Source organism: Sus scrofa, chromosome 16 (genome assembly GCF_054392235.1).
Source record: "Sus scrofa isolate SSC_HxYL_T2T_F1_AM1 chromosome 16, Sscrofa_HxYL_maternal_Yorkshire_Landrace_v2.0, whole genome shotgun sequence".
Lineage (NCBI taxonomy): Eukaryota > Metazoa > Chordata > Mammalia > Artiodactyla > Suidae > Sus > Sus scrofa.
The window spans coordinates 16,308,760-16,331,229 of NC_139398.1; the positions used below are offsets into that span (position 1 = coordinate 16,308,760).

General features: G+C 45.2%; 1 protein-coding gene and 1 long non-coding RNA gene across 3 annotated transcripts in view; one reads left to right on the plus strand and one right to left on the minus strand.

The window, feature by feature from the left end:
* Positions 1–18,660, minus strand: part of ANKH (ANKH inorganic pyrophosphate transport regulator) — a 165,525-nt gene extending 146,865 nt beyond the window's left edge. For both annotated transcript variants that reach the window (XR_014830779.1, XM_003359727.6), the window contains exon 1: positions 18,236–18,660. Coding sequence is in view for 1 of the 2 variants with exons in the window: in XM_003359727.6 (XP_003359775.2) it covers positions 18,236–18,331 (96 nt within the window). In the remaining variant the exon portion in view is untranslated. The remainder of the gene's footprint in view (positions 1–18,235) is intronic.
* Positions 2,191–13,688, plus strand: LOC146395452 (uncharacterized). Its single transcript, XR_014830801.1, has 4 exons — positions 2,191–2,400; positions 6,354–6,807; positions 9,099–10,330; positions 11,749–13,688. It is a non-coding gene; the product is annotated as an uncharacterized LOC146395452 (long non-coding RNA).
* Positions 18,661–22,470: the final 3,810 nt, after the last annotated feature.

The following is a 22,470-nucleotide window of genomic DNA, read 5'->3' on the forward strand; positions in this document are numbered from 1 at the left end:
TTTAATATACAGAGGGAAGAAGGAAAACCGTGGGGCCCCATCAAATTTAATTCCAGATGGTACCTCTCCCCTGTCACCAGGCACCCGGTCTAAGTGTAATATTATCCTCGGCACAGCCTGATGGTGATGCAGATGGACCTGCTTCCCTCAGTCCTGATGTCTTCCAATGCCAATGATTCGGAAGCAGTTTTGAATTTTCCATTCACTATTTCATGAAGGCAAACGGCTGAGAACCGAATGTAGTATCATAAAACATTCATACTTTTTGAAGGAGAAAAATGAATATTCATGCTATCTGCATGTAGGTAAAAATGCAAAGAGCTCCCACTTACGGATGAGGCCGTGCCATTGCCCCTTCGGGAAGGGAAGGCGAAAGAGCACAGTGCTATTCCAGATTCCAAGTATTTATCATTGCTCCCACCATTATGCATAACTTGTATTCTCTCTCAAGGAAGCAGTTTAAAACATTTTACTAAATCTATCAGCAAATCAACACAGCTGAAATGGAACTCACTCTCTTCACTCCAAACGAACTCTTTCAAAGCTGGGTAGGGAGTTCCCGTCGTGGCTCAGTGGTTAATGAATCTGACTAGGAACCATGAGGTTTTGGATTTGATCCCTGACCTCGCTCAGTGGGTTAAGGATCTGGCGTTGCCATGAGCTGTGGTATAGGCTCCAGACGGGGCTCCGATCTGGCATTGCTGTGTTTCTGGCATAGGCCGGTGGCTACAGCTCTGATTCGACCCCTAGCCTGGGAACCTCCATATACCTTGGGAGCGGCCCTAGAAAAAGGCAAAAAGACAAAGAAAAAAAAAAAAAGACAAAAAAAGACAAATAAATAAATAAAAATAAAGTTGGGTAACACCTTACCCTGCTTCGTTCTCTCCCACCCTGTCCAGTCAGTGATGGAAAAGTCCATTTGCGTCTAGAGAGCTTTCCTCGCTCAGCCCTCCTCCCCACCCCCAGCCCTAATCTAGGCCGCCTCCTTCTCTCTGGTGGTTGTCACAAGAGCCTCTTAATTGGTTCCCCAGCCTCTGTTCTCACCTTCCTCTCATTCATTAGCCACACTGAAACCAAAGTTATCTTGTGAACAGGCAAATCCAAGCATACCACACCCTACACAGAACACTTCAAAGTTCCCTACCGCCCTCAGGATCAAGGCCAGACTCCACACCCTGACCGAAGGGGCCCTTCCTGTCTGGGTCACCCCATGACACCCGCCCTTCTGCCCCCTCCTGGCCTTGTTCCCTTCCCCAGTCATACTAAGCATCTGTCACTTTCCACCTGGAACTCTCATGTTTTCCAGAATAGGGGACCCTATCATTCTCTTTAGGGCTCAGGTCTCAGCTTAAACCAAAGCTTCCCTGACCCTTAGGACAGAGAAGCTTCCTCATACAGGATCTTGGGGTAAACACCCAGGTATTCCTCTATCTCGGACCTGATCACATTTTCTGGTAGGTGCCTGCCTGCCTGCTTGCCCTTCTAGATTAATCACTGCACAGGCAAGGGCTGGGGCCTTTTCCTCGCCCACCTTTAGCACTGGGCCTGCCACGTGACAGGTGTTCGGGAAGCATTTGTTGAATGAACACGTTCACAAAGACACTCTTGCCCCCTGCGCCCCGTATGCTCCATTAAGAGTGAACCTACTCTCCACATAATAGTGAAAACACTCCAAAACAGTCTATTAAGCATCTGAGGAAGTGCTTACAACTTTCAACTCATTAAGCAGCCACCACACTTTGTTTCAAACACTTTGGTGTGTTACTGCCTTAATTGTCAACAAATTTGAGAAAGAGTGGTCCCATTTCAATGTCTAGATTAGAGAAGAGGCTCACGGTACATGTAATCACCATCCCTCCAACCCGTGTCAAACAGGAGGCTATGACTCGAGAAAATTACATTTAACCTAGCCTTCCTTTTTTTTTTTTTTTTCTTTTTTGTCCTTTTGCCTTTTCTAGGGCTGCTCCTGCGGCATGTGGAGGTTCCCAGGCTAGGGGTCTAATCCGAGCTGTAGCCACCGGCCTATACCACAGCCACAACACCACCAGATCAGAGCCTCGTCTGCAACCTACACCACAGCTGACGGCAATGCCGGATACTTAACCCACTGAGCAAGGCCAGGGATCAAACCTGCAACCTCATGGTTCCTAGTCGGATTCGTTAACCACTGAGCTGTGAGAGGAACTCCTCTTTCTTTCTTTCTTTTCTTTCTTTCTTTTCTTCCTTCCTTCCTTCCTTCCTTTCTGCCACATCTGCAGCATATACAAGTTCCTGGGCCAGAGATCAAATCTAAACTGCATCTTCGACCCACGCCACAGCTGCGGCAATGCCAGATCCTTTAACCCACTGCACCCGGCTGGGGATTGAACCTGCGCCTCCTCAGCGACTCAAGCGGCTGCAGTTGGATCCTTAACCCACTGTGGGAACTCTCCCATCATTTCAAAAAGAATATGTTACCAAAATCACAGTAACTCAATTAAAACAAACAAACAAAAAACACTATGGAGTAAATTCAGCCTTAAATGTCTTTTCTCCAAAGTGGAAAAGAAAAAAAAAAAATAGCAGAAATATTGCTGACACACGTGTTGTAAAATCCAAGTGTTTCCCGCATCTGTCCTTTTTTTTTGCTTGCTCTAACCTAGCTGGCTCTAGTTTAACAAGTCCCCTTATTGCAAGTCATGGATTCCATACAAAACAAGAAGGGTCAGCTCTAGTCAAGGATGGGTGAAAATAAACAGGTGGAGCATTAGCATGCCTGGCTTGAAGTCTTAGCAATACTGCCTTATTATGTAGGCAGAGTTGCATACTTTTCAAAGTTCTTTTGTGTCCAATCTCTGTGTGGTCTGCTCTTCCAAAAGAAGGAACAGAAACTCTTTGCACCCATTTAACAGCTGGGAAAGCTGAAGCCCCCAGAAGTCAAGTTCTTTTTTTTTTTTTTTTTTTGCTTTTTAGGGCTGCTCCCACAGCATACAGAAGTTGCCAGGTTAGAGGTTGAATTGGAACTGCAGCCTCTGGCCTATGCCACAGCCACAGCAAGGTGGGATCCGAGCCACATCAATGATCTAAACCACAGCTCATGGCAACATGGGATCCTTAACCCACTGAGAGAGGCCAGGAAAGGAACCCGAGTCCTCATGGATACTAGTCAGGCTTGTTTCTGCTGAGTCACAAAGGGAATTCCCAGAAGTCAAGTTCTTGGCTCAAGGTCAAAGAGCCAGTGGGTGCAGGAACAGAGGTTGGGGGTTAGGGGGAACCTTTCAGGAGCGGGCATTCTTTCAACCACGCTGTAGTCAGCTGCAGAACTGCTAGAAACTACAGAGGAGGAGCCACAGGAATGCAGTGCACCCTCCGTAAGCATGACCACTTCCCCTCTCTGTCTGCTCTGCCCCTTTCCTCCAAGGCGGGCTCGAAACAGCAAGGAGCCCAGGTTAAATGGAAGAAATCACAGGCAGGGTGGTAGAAAGAGAGACCATTTTCTCTTCCAGTTCCCCTAAGAATCACTAGCTCTGCATTTCCCTAGAACACAGTCAACACCAAATAACCTCCTATGAGACTCTAAGCCTGAGCCATGGGTCAGAGGAGCCTGGCTGCTGTGCGGAGAGGCTGAAGGACCTGGCACATGTGCTCCCCCCACCTCAGAACATGCCAAGACCTTTAGGCAGGACCTGGCATCTTGGAAGGTCAGTTAATTTTTTTCTCCTCTCCCACGTGTTCGCATGGGAAGTTTGGGGAAGCAAATTTCTTCAGCATCATTGGACTCATCAAAAAAAAGCACTTTATTGGAGTTTCCTGGTGGCTCAGTGGAAAAGGATTTGGTGTTGTCACTGCTGTGGCCATGGGTTCAATCCCTGGCCCAGGAACTTCTGAATGCTGCAGGTACTACAAAATAAATTAAATAAAGAAAGAAAGAAAAGAAAAGAAAAGAAAAGAAAAGAAAAGAAAAGAAAAGAAAAGAAAAAAGAAAAAAAGAAAAAAAAAAGGCACTTTCTCTGCCTTGAAACTTGCAGGGACAGGTATCTTCCCCTGCGAGTAAAATCAAGTCACTCCTGCAATTCCCATTCTAGCTCAGCAGGTTAAGAATCCAACTAGTATTCATGAGGTTGCAGGTTTGATCCCTGGTCTCACTTGGTGGGTTAAAGGATCTGGTATTGCCATGAGCTGTGGTGTAGGTCGCAGACATGGCTCCGATCAGGTGTTGCTGTGGCTGTGGCATGGGCCGGCAGCCGCAGCTCCAATTCAAACCCTGGCTTGGGAACTTCCATGTGCTACTACAGGTTCAGCCCTAAGAAGAGAAAAATAAATAAATAAAAATTAAAGAAAAAAACCAAGTCACTCCTTTTCCTCCCTGTGCTGATGCCTAATTGAAAGCAGAGTATATATTTGGTCCAAAAAGTGATTACTGAAAAGAATAAAAGTCTTGAAACAGTTTTAAAGTATTACATTATGAAAAACTGAATTGACTTCTCAGCATTAAAAAAAGTGCTTTTAATAAAAGAAATTATTTGAAGGAGTTTAGTACCATGCGGCTTCAAGTGAATTAGAATGCAGTTTCCGGAGTTCCCGTCGTGGCACAGTGGTTAACAAATGAGACTAGGAACCATGAGGTTGTGGGTTCGGTCCCTGGCCTTGCTCAGTGGGTTAAGGGTCCGGCATTGCCATGAGCTGTGGTGTAGGTTGCAGACGTGGCTCAGATCTTGTGTTGCTGTGGCTCTGGCATAGGCCGGCAACTACAGCTCCGATTAGGTCCCTAGCCTGGGAACCTCCATATGCCGCGGGTATGGTCCTAGAAAAGGAAAAAAAAAAAGACAAAAAAAAGACAAAAAAAAAAAAAAAAAAAAAAAGGATGGAGTTTCTGGTAGCAGAAGTCACTGGACAGTAAAAGAGCCTCAAGGGAGGAATGTCCACTGTGGGCTAGGGCCCAGGACACATTAACCTGGCACCTGTAGGGTGCCCTGGGCACCTTTCTGCAGGACTGTGGTGTCACACAGAGCAGAAGCCTTGAAGAGGTGCATGCGTCCAAAAGTATTTCTAGTATTAATTTAAAGAAGTAATCAGAGGTGTACAAAGATTTCTGAACACAAAGGTTTCAGAGCATTATTTATAAAGGAATGAAACAGAAAAAACTGAATATCTAGGAGTTCCCATTGTGGCTTAGCGATTAACGAACTGACTAGCATCCTTGAGGACATGGGTTCGATCCTGGCCTCGCTCAGTGGGTTGCGGATCTGGTGTTGCTGTGAGCTGCGATGTAGATTGCAGACTTGGCTTGTATCCCACATTGCTCTGGCTGTGGTGCAGTCGGCAGCTTTGATTCGACCCCTAGCCTGGGAACCTCTGTATGCTGTGGGTGTGGCCCTAAAAAGACAAAAAAAGAAAGAAATAAACTGAACATCTAGCCATAGAGCAGTAGTTAAGTAAATTATTGTGTATCTGTGTGAAAAAATGCCATTAATCAGCACATTTCAGATGAATACTTAAAAATCAAGGGAAACTGCCTGGGATGTAAAATGGAAAGAGGTTACAGTTTTGTTTTAAAATAGATGGATGGATAGAAAAGAGATGAGAAAGACACACACTAAAATAATAAACAGCATTATCTCTAGGCAGTGGGCTTGCGGATGATTCTCATTTTCTTCTTGGTATTTTCTTTTCCTTCTTTAAACAATGACTATAACTAGAATAAAATTAATAAGTATTATTTTTCCTTAAAAAAAGAGATCCTCTTCAAAAGCCACCGGCTCTCCAGGGAGCTTATGAAATTAATGAAAAATTTTTAAATTCTGATAAAATACACATAACATAAAATTTACCATTTTAAGCATTTCAAGTGTATAGTTCATGGGAATTCAGCATATTCACAGTATTGTGCAACCATCACCACCATTCCCCACCCCAGAACTTCGTCATCCTAAACTGAAACTCTGCACCCATTAACCACTAACTCCCATTCCTGTCTCCCCTAAACCCGGGTAACTACTATTCCACTTTCTGTCTCTGTGACTTGGACTATTTTAGGTACTGCATGCAAGTAAAAGCATACTTGCACAGACACAAAAGTGTGTCCTTTTCTGTCTGGCTGAAATAACTTAGCATAACGTCCTCAAGGTTCATCTATGTTGTAGCACACATCATAATTTCATTCCCTTTTTTTAAGGCTGAATAGTCCACGGTATGAAGGTACCACATTTTGTTTTATGATGCTAGCTTTCTAAGCAAACTGATTTTTTTTAGCATATCTGAATATCAAAATGATGAGCGGTTCACAAAACTAAAGGATGTATATCAACTGACGGATTAAAAATATCAAATAGGAGTTCCTGCTGTGGTGCAGTGGGTTAAGCATCCGACTGCAGTGGCCTGGGTTGCTGCAGAGGTGCGGGTTCCATCCCTGGCCTGACACAGCGGGTTAAAGGATACAACGTTGCTTCAGCTGTGGTGTAGGTTGCAGCTGTGGCTCAGATTCGACCCCTGACCCAGGAACTTCCACATGCTGCGAGGTGACAAGACAAAACAAAACCCAAAAAACAAAAAACACAATACCAAATAATCCCAAACACCAAATAGTACAAAATGAGGGAAAAGTTATTTTACGCAGAGAGGCAAACTCTCCACTGGCCTTAAATCCACTAAAATCCACAATATTGGGCATATTTTGTAATAGGAAAGAGGAACAGCACTATACAGTGCACGAACAATGCGTGGCCTCAAGCTCAGTTATCTAGGACAAAAGGCGTGTGTGTCCTTTTGTCTGAGCAATTAAAAAGACTTGCCACAGCACCCAGAACAGCAGTGGCCTCTGGGGGAGGGGCACCAGAAACCTTCTGGGCTGCTGGAAACACTCTTATCTCTTGACTGGGGTGTGGATAGTACGCGGGTGTCCACTGGCCATTTGTCAAAACTTTTGGATCTGTTCATGTACCATCTGTGCACCTCACTGTATGCCATTGATACTTTCATCTTTAAAAAGGAAAGAAAAAGAGGTTCACCAGCCTCCTCCCCTGAAAGAAGACACACTCAGCCTAAAAAAAAAAAATAAGAGAAAATAAGAATTTTAGAAACACAGGAGGGGTTCTGCAGCTCAGCCACTGAGGCTCACTGCCACCAACTGCTGAGGCCCTTCAGTGGGTCTCTTGTCGCCAAAACCAAGTCCAAGTTCCTTGCTGCGGAAACACTGTGACATCCTGGAAGTCGGGTAAATAGTTGGGCTAACTACTGACAATGCCAGGGAAGCTGCCCAGGTTTGGTAAGCAGCCTGGTAGGTGTGAGGCCCGGGTGGTGTTGACACCTAAAGGTGTGACCCAGTGTGGGAGGAGATGGGAACGCCCTGACCTCATCTGGGGCTCCAGGGGAGGCTACACAGCATTGGAAAAGGGAGGTGGTGAGAAGCAGAACTCATCCTAAGAAAAAACAAGATCTCTGGGAGGGCTCCAGGGAACCACAGCTGAATGTGAGTCTGGAGCAATGGAAGGGACCCTTCACTCCCTAATCGGGATCAAGCCGGCCTCAAGGGCTCTTTCCAGTTACTTCTGTATTAGACGTGGCCAGAATCAAGACGAGGTAAAAGTGCTTTGTTTTTGTTTTTGTCTTTTAGGCCGCAGGTGGCATATGGAGAGGTTCCCAAGCTAGGGGTCCCATGGGAGCTGTAGCCGCTGGCCTACACCACAGCCACAGCAGTGCCAGATCTGAGCCGAGACTGCGACCTACTTCACAGCTCACGGCCACACCAGATCCTTAACCCACTGAGCGAGGCCAGGGATCAAACCCACGTCCTTAAGGATGCTAGTTGGGTTTGTTAACCACTGAGCCACAACGGGAACTCCAAGAGACAAGGTAAAAGTCACCCCCGTCTTACGCAGCCTGGTTATTTGTTATTCTCCTCTGTGCTGACCATCTTTATAAATGTCAAGTTTAGGCCACACATCGTGGGAGGCCGTTGTGTTCCAGCCACGGTTGAATTTCCTGCCAAACCATTTAAAGCACTCAGACAATCTCTTTTTTTCTTTTCTTGTAATCTCCTATTTTAGGTTTGCCACACTACCATTCCCCTCTATTAAAACGCATAATCCAGGGGCCAGCAGAGCTCTGGGGCTGTTTACAGATCAGCCTTCAAGAGCAAACAAACTTTCTTATCATCTTAAAGACTTCTTTGAAAACAACACACAGCCATTCCTAAGCCAAAAGGCAAAAGAAAAGCTGACAGTTCACCACTCAAAAGTCTAGACTTGATGGTATATTTGTTTCTAAAAAATCTGAGTAGGGATCCTGGCAAGCTTATAGATGTGGACTCATTATCATTAGCCAAGACAACACCCTGGAGTGACCGGCTCTCATTGTGTAAATGCTTGCACTGGACCATGACCCTTGAAAGCTTCCTGACCCCAAATGGTCCTTTCTGTGCCTCTCACCAAATAAGCTATCTCTGCTTCTTATACCCAGGGGAGGTGATGGCCACAGAGTCAACTTTGGCCCCTTTTCACTCTTAGCTCAGTTTGCTCCCTAGAATAAGGCTCGGTAACCTGCTGGTAAACATTCTGCCTTTCAGCCACTGAATTCCAATGGAGCTTCAACCTCACCTTTTTGGTCACCCTTGACAGTTCCTATCCAGGGAGTCCCACTTTTTTTTTTTAGAGCCAATCTTGGTGCATATGGAAGTTTCCAGGCCAGAGGTTGAATCGGAGCTGCATCTGCGACCTATACTGCAGCCACAGCAACGCCAGATCTGAGCCACATCTGCAACCTATGCCACAGCTCACAGCAACACTGGATCCTTAACCCACTCAGCGAGGCCAGGAATTGAACCACATCCCTATAGACACTATGTCAGGTCTTAACTCAGTGACCCACAATGGGAGCTCTATAGGGAAGTCCGCTTTTGCTTTGAATTACCTTCCAGCCTGGAGTCACAGGGCCCCCCTGCCAGCCACAGTCTCCATCCAGACGACTGAGGTGAGGAGGAACTGGCAGCCTGACATGGCACAGGAAGTGTGCTGGTAATGTGGGCTTGGAAATGTCTGGGATGGGGTGGGGGCCTCTCCACTCCTTGTGCTGGAAAAGGAGCCGTACACACAGCCCCTCCCCCACCCTGAGCTTGGGGACAGAGATGTGGACCCAGGTTGGTAAGAGGAACACCTGTTCATACCAACAAACCCATCTGCACACAAGTGACCCCATAACAGTGCCCGGCGTCCAACTCATGAAAAGCCTTGCCAAACCTGTGACACCAGAACCCCATAAAAAATGTAAAAGCTGGCTAGGACTTGTCAGCTTAGACCAAAATGTACTCTCTCTACTAGAAACGAAGGGACCATGTGGCCTTTCCTGGACTAGATGTACAGGCTGCTTTCTGATAACTCATTATCTAGGGGAATAAATACCACCTTTGCCCTGACAAATAACCGAGTTATTTCCCTTTCCGAGATGGATGTGGAAAACCTCTCTGGCAGGGAGAAGCAACCATATAGAACCAGGAAGCTGTGATGCAGAAGTCTTCAGCTGACCGAGATAACTGGAGTCCTTATCATGTTTAAGCTCATTTGGTCTCAGCATCATGAGATGCTTGTTTGTTGGCAGAGCAGCTAAATGATCCTCTAACCATGGAAATACCAACAATAAAACAAACCAGAAACAAAAAAAAAAAACCCAGGATCTGAAGGGCTTGATATAAAGTCTGCTAATTGGCCTACCCTGTGACTCTACTTTCATCCTTGCAGACAGGTGCTGCCCACTCTGGTGACAGGAGCGTGCAGAGAACAAGGCAGGGGTGACAACCTCTGGGTGAGAACTACCTCTATATCCCCTGTTTCATTAACCATGACCACAGACTCACCAAGATGCTACAGCGAATGAGCACCTTGCTGGGTGTCATCACCAACCACACTGTGCAATGAGGCATTCCGCTCTGTGATGCTCTGACTGCAAATGTGTGTCATGTGTGTTTTCTCAACCAGGACCTAATCTGAGAGCCTGGGCTGTGTCAAATCTGGCAACACCTCTCGTTCAAAGGTCACATTCCCGACACTGGAGAATCTCACTAGAACAGAAACAAAATTAGGGCAGGGCAGAAGAGCTAGGGTCACAAAGTATATATGCTTTTTTTCTCTTTTTCTTTCTTTCTTTTTTTTTTTTTTTAACAAAGGAAAGCCTCCCAAAGGATTCACTCTTCAATTTTTTTTTTTTCAGGGACTTGTAATAAATTATAGTTTCAGGGCCCAGAGAAGAGCCAAAGTAGAAAGTTAAAAGAGCAACTATTCAGGAGTTCCCGTTTTGGCACAGTGGAAACACATCTCACTAGTAACCATGAGGTTGCAGGGTAGGTCCCTGGCCTTGCTCAGTGGGTTAAGGATCTGGCATTGCCGTGAGCTATGATGTAGGTTGCAAATGCAGCTTGGATCCTGTGCTGCTGTGGCTGTGGCATAGACTGGCAGCTATAGCTCTGATTCGACCCCTAGCCTGGGAACCTCCATATGCTGCAAGTGCAGCCCTAAAAATAAAAAAAAAAAAGCAACTATTCAACATGTACTAGCTATTTTTATTAATTATTATCTTATTATTTTGATTTTATTGGTCAGTGCCAAACTCTTTGTTAAATATTTTTTGTTGTTGTCGTCCTTTTAGGGCTGCACTACGGCATAGGGAGGTTTCCACACTAGGGGTTGAATCAGAGCTGTAGCCACCAGCCTACGCCACAGCCACAGCAATGCCAGATCCGAGCCATGTCTGCAACCTACACCACAGCTCACGGCAACACCAGATCCTTAACCCACTGAGCAAGGCCAGGGATTGAACCTGTGTGTCCTCATGATAATAGTCAGATTTGTTTCTGCTAAGCCACTATGGGAACTCCTTGTTAAGTATTTTTAATATCACCTGTCAGTGAGTGTTGCTCAGCACAACACTCATAAGCCACCAAAAAAAAAAAAAAAAAAAAAAAAAAGTTCATTGCGTTTTGCACAAATATTTATCTAATAAGGTCAAGAAACGTGCAACATAGACTTGCAGCAAAAATAATCTTGTACTAAAAAAAGGAAAAAAACCTGTGGTTTGCATTTTAAAGGATAAACCTCAGTTATCAAGACAATGCACTCACAGAGGTAGCTCATATACAGATAATGCTACATAAAACAGGGTTTTCTGTATTTCTATGGCATCTCTGCAACAACTAATAAAGTTTCAGGTGTCAAAAAATACCAGACTGATTTTTTTAAATGTTGACATGACCCAAGTCACTCTGGTATGAGTTTAACGAAGTTTATTTATTCCAACTCGCATAAGACATTAAAAGAATGACTTTCCACCGTGACCTCTTGCCTTCCCATCCCAACATAATCTGCTCATTGCCCCAGATCAAACAAAGAAGAGAAAAAAGACATGGAAACCAATTACTGCCCACTACTATAAATCTGGGCTTGTCACTTCAACAAAGTAAGATGGTACCATGAACAGTATTACTTGGTACACTTTTTAAACTGCTGCTGAAGAAGGTGATGTATTACTAGAAAGAGACTTAGATATGGTTTTGATGTAAGAAGTATTTGATTAGTTTTTGAAGGAGATGTTTGGGAAGAAAAGTATTCTGACAAAGTAGTAGGGTGGTCATCAAACCATCTCAATAAATAAAGGAGTAAAGAAGCAAACCACAGGATTACACCTTTGTGGCTCTAGAAATAATCTCCTTATCTAAGTGCAGTCAAAGAGAGGTACTTTAAATGCCTATGTACATCTCAAGGAAACCAGGAAACAACCGAGCAGTGAGTATCGTTTGGACTAAGGAGGTCACTGAGTCCTTGACTAACTATGGCCTGCCAGTGACCTCATTTTCTATGTATGAATGAGAAACTGAAATAGGCATCAAATTAAGTCAGGCTTAAAGCCCAAGGCAGTCAGAGGAAACATATTATCTACCGACAGCACAAAGGTGCTCACTGAAACATTGTGTGGCCACAAACAGATAACCTCAGCATTTCAACGACAGGAGAATATACAGTAAAAGGAATTACCGCATGCTCATACAATCACACATGACACTGCTAGTTAAAAATCACAATACTGGGGACCTGCTGTGCAACACAGGGAACTCTACCCAATATTCTGTGATAATTCCGTGGGAAAAGAATCTGAAAGAGAATGGATGTGTGTGTATGTGGCACCGAATCACTCTGTTGTACAGCACAAATTATCACAACATAGGAAGTCAACTATACTTCAGTAAAACTTTAAAATAAAAAAAAAGAAAAAAATCACACTTACATACTTTTTTTTTTTTTTTTTTTTTTGGATTTTTAGGGCTGCACCTGAGGCATATGAAGGTTCCCAGGCTAGGGGCAGAATCAGAGCTACAACTCCTGGCCTACGCCAGAGCCACAGCAACACCAGATCCGAGCCATGTCTGTGACCTACACCACAGCTCACAGCAATGCCAGATCCTTAACCCACTGAGAGAGGCCAGGGATCGAACCCAATACCTCATGGTTTCTAGTCAGATTCGTTTCCCATGTGCCATGACTGGAACTCCTCCAAAACAATCACATTCATCTACTTTTAAATGACATGAGAAAAATGCCTCTGAGTTCTGTGAAATGTGTGTGTATGTATGTGTGCGTATCACCTTAAATTACATTAAAAAAAAAAAATTGGCAGGAGATACCCAAATGTTAACAGGGTTTTTGCTTCAGAGTGGAATTAGAGATATTTTTACTTTTCCCCTCCATTTGAAAATATGTAACCAAACTTTCAACAGCATATGCTACTTTAATAATTAGGATAAAATGTTGCTTTGAGATTTATTCCATTCATATTGAATAGATGGGGGTGGGGGGCCCCCTCCTACAGTTACTCAGAAACTTAGCCTGGGATCCACTTTTCTGTATGTGAGTACTTTGGAAAGTGGAATATGTGACGGACCCGTTTGCTATTACTCAGTGCAAGCTCTGCCTAGGAGGGCCTCTTCCATCACTTAGTGACCTTGGGTGAAGAGTCCCTGCCCAGGAGTGGCCAGTGCCATGATAACATTCACTTTTTAAAAATTCCTGTACTTCCTGGTCTAACAGAGACCTTTTTTAAAGGTGGTGGTGGGGTGCATTTCTCTACTTAGCAGACAGGAGAACATTTATTAAGCTACGGTTTCTGGGCTTCTCTTTTTTTTCCATTTGTGATGTTAGTGATTTGAGACCCCCTTATACCATAGGCTGGGTTTCTTAAGTTAGAAAGGGGGGGCTGGGGAAACACAAAACATTTCTATTACTCATCTCACTGTAGTCATTGTAACAATCCATATGCAAAACTCTTCCTTCAGAGATAAATACCCTGAATCTTTGAATTATCCTATTGGACCCAACCAAATTCAGTGATTCACTCAGGGCCATCTGAAATATCTCAAGTCGTCACTTGAGTGTCAAAGAGTAGGCTACCTGCCACTGAGCAGAACACATTTCTTCTTAAGTGAGAACGACTTCAACTTTTTCTGTTTCAAGTCTTCACAGCAAAGCTGTCCTTAACATTTCATGTGTCACTAGGTACCTTTAAAAAAAAAATCACAGATTTATTCTACATAATTTGGTGAACTTGGCTTTTAAGGAATTCAGGGACTTTGTACCAAGTTTAATTGAATTAATTTTATTTAATTTAAATTTTTTAGGGCCACACCCAAGGCATATGGAGGTTCCTGGGCTAGTGGTCAAATCAGAGCTGCAGCTGCCAGCCTATACCACAGCCACAGCAACGCCAGATCTGAGCCGTGTCTGTGACCACAGCTCACGGCAATACCGGATCCTTAACCCACTGAGGCCAGGGATCGAACCTGCATCCTCAGGGATATTAGTTAGATTTGTATCCGCTGAGACACAATGGGAACTCCCCCACTTTAATTTTAAATAGAATAACAATCCTCTGAATATGATGAGCTCAAATGGACATCTGCAGACACTCTGGAAGAAATACACTGTTCAGAATCTATCTCAGCATCTTCCATCTCTCCTTAGCAAGCTGTAAGGCTTTAACTGACTTCTAAACAATTTGATTGTCAAGTATCAGTTGTTTCTTATCTTTTTCCCTCCCTTTTAACCAAAGGCTATGCCAACCTTGTCAAAATAAGATACAGTGTTCATTTAATTAATTATCTGGATAATTTGGCCTATTGGTCACAGTCTCCCTTTCCTAAGAGGCTTCATTATGATTGTCTTATATCAGCTGAGTCATTAAAATGCAACACATGACAGCTAAGATTAAGTTTAAAGCAAGGCTGGGACTCAGAAAAGCCAGAACTTCTAAATTTCTAAGAATTCCGGGGTGGATCTCAGTGAGTAAGCAGAGAGCAGAACGGCTACGGGCCAGGCGGACATGGTTTGAACCCCAGCTCTGCCCTGCACTGCCTGTGAACTTGGACAAGGGTCTTAACAGGCCTTGGCCTCTTATTTTTTCTTCATATATAACATGTGCTGACATGTCACAAGCACACACTGAGTGCTCAATGAATGAGAGCAATGAATACTTTTGATTCTCAATCTGTAAAAACAGAGATAAAACAATATTTGCACATAGTGCAAATATCATAAAGTGTTCTACACAACTAAAGGGTTCTACAAACATTATTTTAGTTTCTGCAATAAGGGATGCATTCTCATTTTTTTCTTAGTTGCCTATGCTTAACATTAAAAAGCACGTCACAGGAGAACCCACTGTGGCACAGTGGAAAGAAATCCGACTAGTATCCATGAGGAAGCAGGTTCAATCTCTGGCCTCCCTCAGTGGGTCAGGGATCTAGCATAGCCGTGAGCTGTGGTATGGGTCACAGATGCTTGGATTCTGTGTTTCTGTGGCTGTGGTGTAGGCTAGCAGCTGCAGCTCTGAATGGACCCTTAACCCAGGAACTTCCATATGCTACAGGTGCGGCCCTAAAAAAGCAAAAATAAATAAATAAATAAATAGCATGCCATTCTATTTCATACAGCTTTTTTTCCAGTCTAGAATTCTAGAATTCATCACATGCCCCCACCCCCAAATTACTACCACCACCAAAACTGAAATCGAGTTTGTTAGAAACGCTAAGTTTGTTAGAAACCATAATATTTGGTTTCTTTTTCTGGCTAAGCTATGTAACATTACAGCCTGCACATAACAGATCATGTTCATGGAAAACAGTAGAAGGTTCTGGATGGACTGTTACGGGTTTACAGGCTTCTTCATGGCTTCCCCCAACCCCAAAACTAATAGCTCCAAGTTAATTAACGTGTAACTCCTTTACAGAGTCACATGTGCTGATTATTCAAAATTCAGTGGTATCTAGTATATAACTGGATTTGTATTTCAAAAGTTCTGTCCACATTTTCTACGGAAACCACAAAGTGAGATGTCTATAATCACACACACACACAAAAAACCCTCATTGAAGAAACATTAAATTGATTTCATTATCCTTTGGTTCTTGACAACTCGGAGACTTGAAAGCTAATGAGATGTTCTACTTTTTAATTTTGGATTTATCATCTCAAAAACTTGTGAACTCAAGGACTGTTTTGACCTCTGGGCTCCCATGTCACTAGCCTTGTTTAGGATTTACTAAGTGACTGAAGTACAACTCACTGTCCACTCACAACAAGGTGTAATTCATGTGTCTCATCTGAAAGAAGGATGGTGGTGACCTTCATGTGTCTGTCTGTCTAAAACTTGACAAAACTTCATGTCAATGGCTGCATACTTTCAGAAATCTAATGCAGACCCACTTTTGCAAATAGGTTTGTTTTTTTCCTCCTCTTCATTGTGCCTCAAAGCAGTTAGGGTGAAATGCTCTTTCATTCCTTACTCACCTATGACCAGATCACTTTTTAGCTTGCACTGTAATTCTTTCCCTCCAGCTTAACAGCATGAAAAAATAAGTTCCATTCTTTTTACCCTGCACCATTTTGCACACTTACCATGATGATGGAAGGCAGAGCAAGGTTTTGGAAACACAACCATTCCTTCCCTCCTCTCTCCACCCTTAACTCTGATAAAATATCTCCACCACCAGGCAGCCTATAACCTCATGCCTATACCTGCGCTTAAGGGATAAGAACTGCAAAGGACACTTGCTGATAAAACTTGCTTCTGTGCAAACAAGACAACTCTTCTAGAGCTTTGCTTACATCACCTACGATAAGGAGGTTAGCGACATTTCAAGGATGAGTTTGAATTATTAGACCCACTAGGACAGACCAGTTGTCTCTTATGTACGGTTGTCTCTTATGTCAAGCCCCCCTTTTGTGATCTTGGGGAGACCCTTTTCCTTACACTAAAATCAAACCTTAGTTATATCAGCCATGTATAAAATCAAGGCAAATGTGAGGCAATACCATGGTTTTCTTTAGGCCCTTCATTACTATTTTTTTCCTTTTCTTTTTAGAGCCACACACCTGCGGCATATGGAAGGCCAGGGGTCGAGTTGGAGCTGCAGCTGCTGGCCTACACCACAGCCATAGCAAGGCCAGATCCAGTCACCTCTGTGACCTACACCACAGCTCACAGCAACACCAGGTCTTTTAACCCACTGAGTGAGGCCAGGGGTTGAACCCAAATCCTCATGGATACTAGTTGGGTTTGTAACCTGCTGAGCCACCATGGGAACTCCAGGCCCTTTAATTATGACAAAGAATATTCATTCTTCCAGTTATCACTTTATTACACCACACCCACACCCACACCCACACACACCCACACACACACACTACAGTTCAGAGAGAAGCGATCAGGTGAGCAGCCTAGGCTTTCTGATAACCTTTGGGGCAGCTCCAAGAAGATAAGTCTTAAAATAGCGAAAGGTTGAGGTGAACACGCAGCACTTGACTCATCTAAAATATGCAACGTAATAAATTCATGTCTAAAAACCTTTCCAAAGATTAGAGGAAATGCCCAGAGCCACCAGTTAATTATGAAAGAAGGGAAGGTGTGTGTGTTGGGGCGTAGGGGGTTGGGGGCCGGGTAGTAGCAGAGAAGCCTTGGGGGACCTGGTCAGGTGCTGGCAGAGCAAAGCGGCAACAGAAAAAAATAACATTTCATCAAAGGGAATTAGTTGGCTTACTAGCTAGTCAAAGGTCTCTAGAGGCTACGCTACATTATGAACACTTGCTGGCTATAAAATTCGAAGTAAAAAGTAGCTTACAAAGTGGGTTAAGTATTAAGGCGCTTAAACCATCACAATCAATCAAAAGTTCTGAGCCGCAAAGAGACAAATGTAAGCAGATATTCAGCAAAAGGAGGAGTCAAAGGAACTCCCCTTGGAAAAAACTGTTTGGTTTTTTGAAACTAAAGGTGCATCAGAATAGGTGCCTTTTCTACCTCAAACATCCTTTGAGGTCTCTTGACTTGAAGGAAAAGAAATAGGGTAGGACAACAGCAGGAGCTGCCCAGGGCCAGTCATACACCTGCCCATCAAGGTGACAGGCTGCTGCACCTTCCCCCCAATCCTCTTCTGGGTCTTAAAACACAACTGCATCCCGCTGGAGGCCTGCGAAAACGGTCCCCAGCAGCAAAGGGCAGAGTACCAAAGCCCCGCTGCTGGAGAGTCTGCAGAGCTGGATTTGCAATGACGCCACATGAAGAGAAATGGGGGAAAACATGAAAAAGAAACAAGGATGAGAAAGCAACAAACACAAATGTGCTCCCCTTCTTTAAAGGGGGGGGGGGGCGGCGGCGGAAAGAAACCCTAAACTAGAGATGGTCAGTGGTCGGTTTCTCAGGACACGCTTGGGACACCTCTAATCCATACATACGCTTTTTAAAAAATTAGAAGTACCTGGGAAATCACACAGACACATTCTAATATAAAAATCTCCCCATCATCACCATCACCACAAGCCCGGGATAAACAAAACCCCAGCACTCGAGCTATCAGAAACTATATTTTACTTACAAGCCAGAGGTTTACATAATCACAAATTACATAATACTCCTCCTGTGCACTAAAACCACTTCTATAGGTGAAGCTCCAAACCCTCCAGTCTTCTAACATTTTCCAGAGAGCGCTGGAAAAGTCTGCTGAATAACTGGGGGGAGGGGGGAATGGAATGCTGGAAAGTCATCCCTGACAAGCTGTAAACCCAAGCAAATGTTCCAGGATAAAAAGAGACTCGGAGCAGGTGACTCTCCTCTGCCCCCATCCCCTGCCGCCCGGGCGTCTAAGGCCAGGGCAGAGGGAGCAGAGTGCAGGGTGCGGGGCGCTGGGCGGCGCTGCCCGGGCCGGGCGAGGGGCGCGGCCGGGGTTTACCTGCTCCCCGAAGTCGATGGCTATGTTGGTGATGCCCAGGGGCACCAGGAACCGGATCAGGGGCCAGTAGTGCGTGAGCGCCGGGAATTTCACCATAGTCCCCGCCGTGGGCTGACCCCACACACATCTGCCGCCGCAAGGGGACTCTGCCGGGAGGCGCGGGCCGAAAAGGCCGGGCGGGGGCGCGGGCGGACGGAGGCCGGGTCGGTGGGGCCTCGGTGCGGCGGCGGCGGCTCCTCTTTGTAGCTGCGGCGCCCTCTCCAAGCGCGGCTGCTCTAGCAGGAGATCCGCAAGCTCAAGTCCATCCCTGCTGCCCTCCCACACAACAAAGATCTGCCAGGAAAAAAAAGAGGAGGGACGGCAGCGGCGGCGGCGGCAGCGGCAGCAGAAGGTTCTGCTGACAGCGGCTCCATTATAAGCGCTCTGGGGCCCGGAAATAAATAACCGCGCGCACGAGGCGCCGCCACCGCCGCCGCCGCCGCCGCCGCCGCCGCGGTGCGGAGGAAATCAGGGGCGGGCGTGGAGGCGCGGACACCGCTGGCGGCCCCGGGGGAGGGGGGGCGGGAGGGCGGCGGGCTTGGGAAGGGGCCGGGCCGAGCTCGGCGGGCGGCGCCCTCCTTCCCTCCGCCGCCGCCTGCGCTCGGCGCGGCCGCGGGGGGCGCTGCGCACGCACACGCCGCGGGCCTGTCGCCTCCGCGGCGTCCTGGATGCAACTCGCCGCGGCGCCCCTGTCGTTGCAGGGGCCCCGGCGCAAGGCTGCTGGGGATGCGGGTGTGTGGGGGGGCGCTGGGGGTGTGGCGGAGGGGGTGCCCAGGGGCGGGCGCCCCCGGTGATCGGGAGGCTCTGGGGGCCTCCCGAGTTCCCGCGGTCGGGCCTTGCCGCCGGAGCCCCACGGGGCCGGGAACTGGGGTCCCCGTGCTGTCCTGGGAAGGGCCAGGACGTATGCAAAACTGGCAGTCAAGAGTAGGAGACGTGAGCGCGGATGCGCTAGGAGGGATCGGGGGGTGCGTAGGACCCGGGAGGGAGAGGGTTTGGCAAGCCCCCTTTCTCCTCCGGCGGGCCCCGGGCGGACCTCATCCCCAGGTGGCTGCCTTGAAGCGGGCGGGGACGTGCGGAGGAGGCCGCTCCCGGCCGGGAACCTGCTTTACGCAGAGCCGGCGCCCTGAGAGTGATGAAGGCGTCGCTCTGGGCAGGATCCAGAGACCAAGACAAGGAGCATCTCTCTCAGGGTGTCCGGGGGCGACGGTGACCCGCATTCTGGGGGCAGATGCGCGGAGAGTCGCAGGGACGATTCCCGCAGGCGCCCAGGCTAGGCCTGCAGATCTTTGGGGATCGCAGACCTGCCTCCAGGCGAGTTTGCTGTGAGCTGAGATTCCTCTCCACGCACCACTATTATAACAACAAACTTGAAAAGTCTGTTTCTTTTAGATATAGAAGAAAAAGAAAGAAAAACCTGTTGTATAATGCTTGCCCCAGTGATTTCAGGGTAAATAATAACTGCGTTGAGTGTTTTACCTTAAACTTAAGAACAGTGCCAGCAGCAAAGTGCACGATGTGCCTAGAGCAGGTGATCAGGGGTTGAGGCCCTGGGAATGAAAAGTGCCTCAGGAGGGGAGGGATTGCAGCGAGATCTCTGTACCTTAAAGGAGGATAAAAGAAGGCCTCGTGTGCAGGTCTGGATTCATGGGTGTGTGACCTGTGCTCACACAAAGGCCCTGGCACTTAGGAGGAGCTGTGCCCATTTAATGCTCTGCCTCTTGAAATACATAGTTTTTGAAGGAGGGGTTGGCAAGTTCTGTAGCCTGTCCTGCTCATATTACCTCACACCTTTCCCCACTCCTGGCACATATACATCTTTCAAAGTACACTAGACATAATAAATTAATTTATTATTGGAAGTAATAAGGTAATTCTGCACCCAGAAATGAGCCTATCACCTCCCTCCCATTTAGCATTGTAAAGCTTGTGCTTGTAGTGAGCTTGAGACCGCCACCTCCTGGGTGCAGGTATTTCCCCATTATTTGAAAGTATTAAATGTTTTCCATATTTTTTTGACCTTTCAAGCCATTTAAAATTCCAAACAGAACAAGGCCTTGAGAAATAGGAAGCTAATTTACCTTGTGGCTCTAATGTAACCTCAAATTATATCCCCTATAATTAAAATGATTCTGGTCATTTTTTATTGTGTTAGATCATATTATTTGACGTTTCCCAGCAAAACAGGAAGTTCTTGTGTATAGGACTCTCCTCAATAGCAAGTTCCTGAAAGTTGTGTTTTAATATAGTTGGATGTTATTTTAAATATACCAAGAGAGGAGTTCCCACTGTGGCACAGCGAGTTGAGGATCCAGTGTTGCCACAGCTGTGGTGTTGGTCACAGCTGTGACTTGCATTTGATTCCTGGCCTGGAAACTTCTATATGCCATGGGTGCAGCCAGAAAAAAAAAAAAAAAAAAACACCCCCACCCCTAGAGAGCCTATTATTTAAAGAAACTCTCAGGGAAGCAGTCTTTGCTAAAGCAAATATCACCTTGTGGTCTATCCTTTCTGTACTCAGGCAGTTTTACTTAAAGCAATCTAATTACACTGACCTTTGTCTAGAATGTGGGGTTGATAAGGTTTTCAATCGATCCCCAGCAAGTCTCGTTTGCTTTGGTTGTTCCCTGGACAAGGACTGGCCACACTGCTTCTGCTAACTGATACAAATGCACACCTTTGGTCTGAAGAAGGAATGGTGAGAAAGTTCCAGTTGAATCAATGGAAGGTCATCCTCCTTGTTTGAGTATTCTAAGTGTGCTTTTTTAAATAAGTGATTTAATAGTGTCATCTTTGATTATGGCTAAGGACACTTTATATTTGAAATGGCTTTGCATTTCAGTCACACTATGGCTATGTAGAACTGAATGGAACAATTAATTACTTTTTTTCTGTCGAAGAGTCAAAGATCAGATAGATTTCAAAGGGATATTTGGCCTCTCTCTCTCTCTCTCTCTCTCCCTCTCTTTCTCCCCCTATCCTTTATTAACTTAGGATTTGTTTGAAAAGATAACTCCAGAACACAAGTGGTAGTAATGAATATGAAGCTTTCCAGATTACCCAGAATCCAAGAGGAGATCACAAAATCCTTCAAGTTAGATTCAGAGAGTATTATCTTTCATAGGGTACAGCTTTATTTTCAATATACAAAGTTTTTCATTGATATTCAGTTGCTTTTGGCCAAAGATCATGACAGGATTTATACGCTCTATATTCAAGAGTGTACGAAAAAATTAGGTGCATATAGGAAAAAATGCTGGAAGAAAATATCCTTGACAGTTTACAGGGGTTACTTTCAGCTGCATAGCGTTATTACTCTTATACTTTTCAGTATTTAACACAATGGTATATATAAGTTTATAAATAGAAAAAAAATTTTTTAATATTTACAAAACTGCCTTAGAAGTCCAAGTTAGAATTGGTCTCAGAGCATGGAAAAAGTTACTCTTCCCAAAACAATTTCATAAATGAAAAAAAAAAAACTATTATTTTGATGCCTAAAACTAGTAACACCAATTCTGAAGAAGCTAGTGTGAAAAGAGAAGCTAAAAGTTATATACATGTCTGATTTACTTTTCTTCTGTAATTGATTGTAGAGGAATATGTTCAAATTACACCTGAGAAACATCTGGCCCAAAGGACAGAATAAAAGATCATGCTTAACACCATTTAATTTCAGAAGTTCCCATTAAGGCTCAGCTGGTTGAGAACCTGACATAGTGTCTGTAAGGATGCAGGCTCGATCTCTGGCCTTGCCCAGTGGGTTAAGGATCTGGCATTGCTGCAAGCTAGGGCATAGTTCGCAGATGCAGCTCCTGTTTGACCCCTGGCCCAGGAGCTTCCATATGCCATACCTCAGCCATAAAAAAAGAAAAAAAATAAAAGCTTAAAAACAAAAATAGCTCATCCAATTCTAGGAGTTCCCTTGTGGCACAGTAGGTTAAGGATTGGCATTGTCTGGTTTTGAAATAATCATTAAGCTGTCCAAAATCGAGTAGACTAGATATAAATTCAAGCCTTGTGGTTCTATTCCTGGGCCTAGCACACTGTTAGTACATGCTCATTGTGAATGAGCTGGGGGTGGGGGGAATTTCTGATTCTAGACTATTTAGTGTCTTATTTAATGAAGTCATGATTTCTGCCCATATCCAAGCTTCCAGAGAACTAAAAGAGAAGTTGTTTCCTTCCCTAAACTGCAA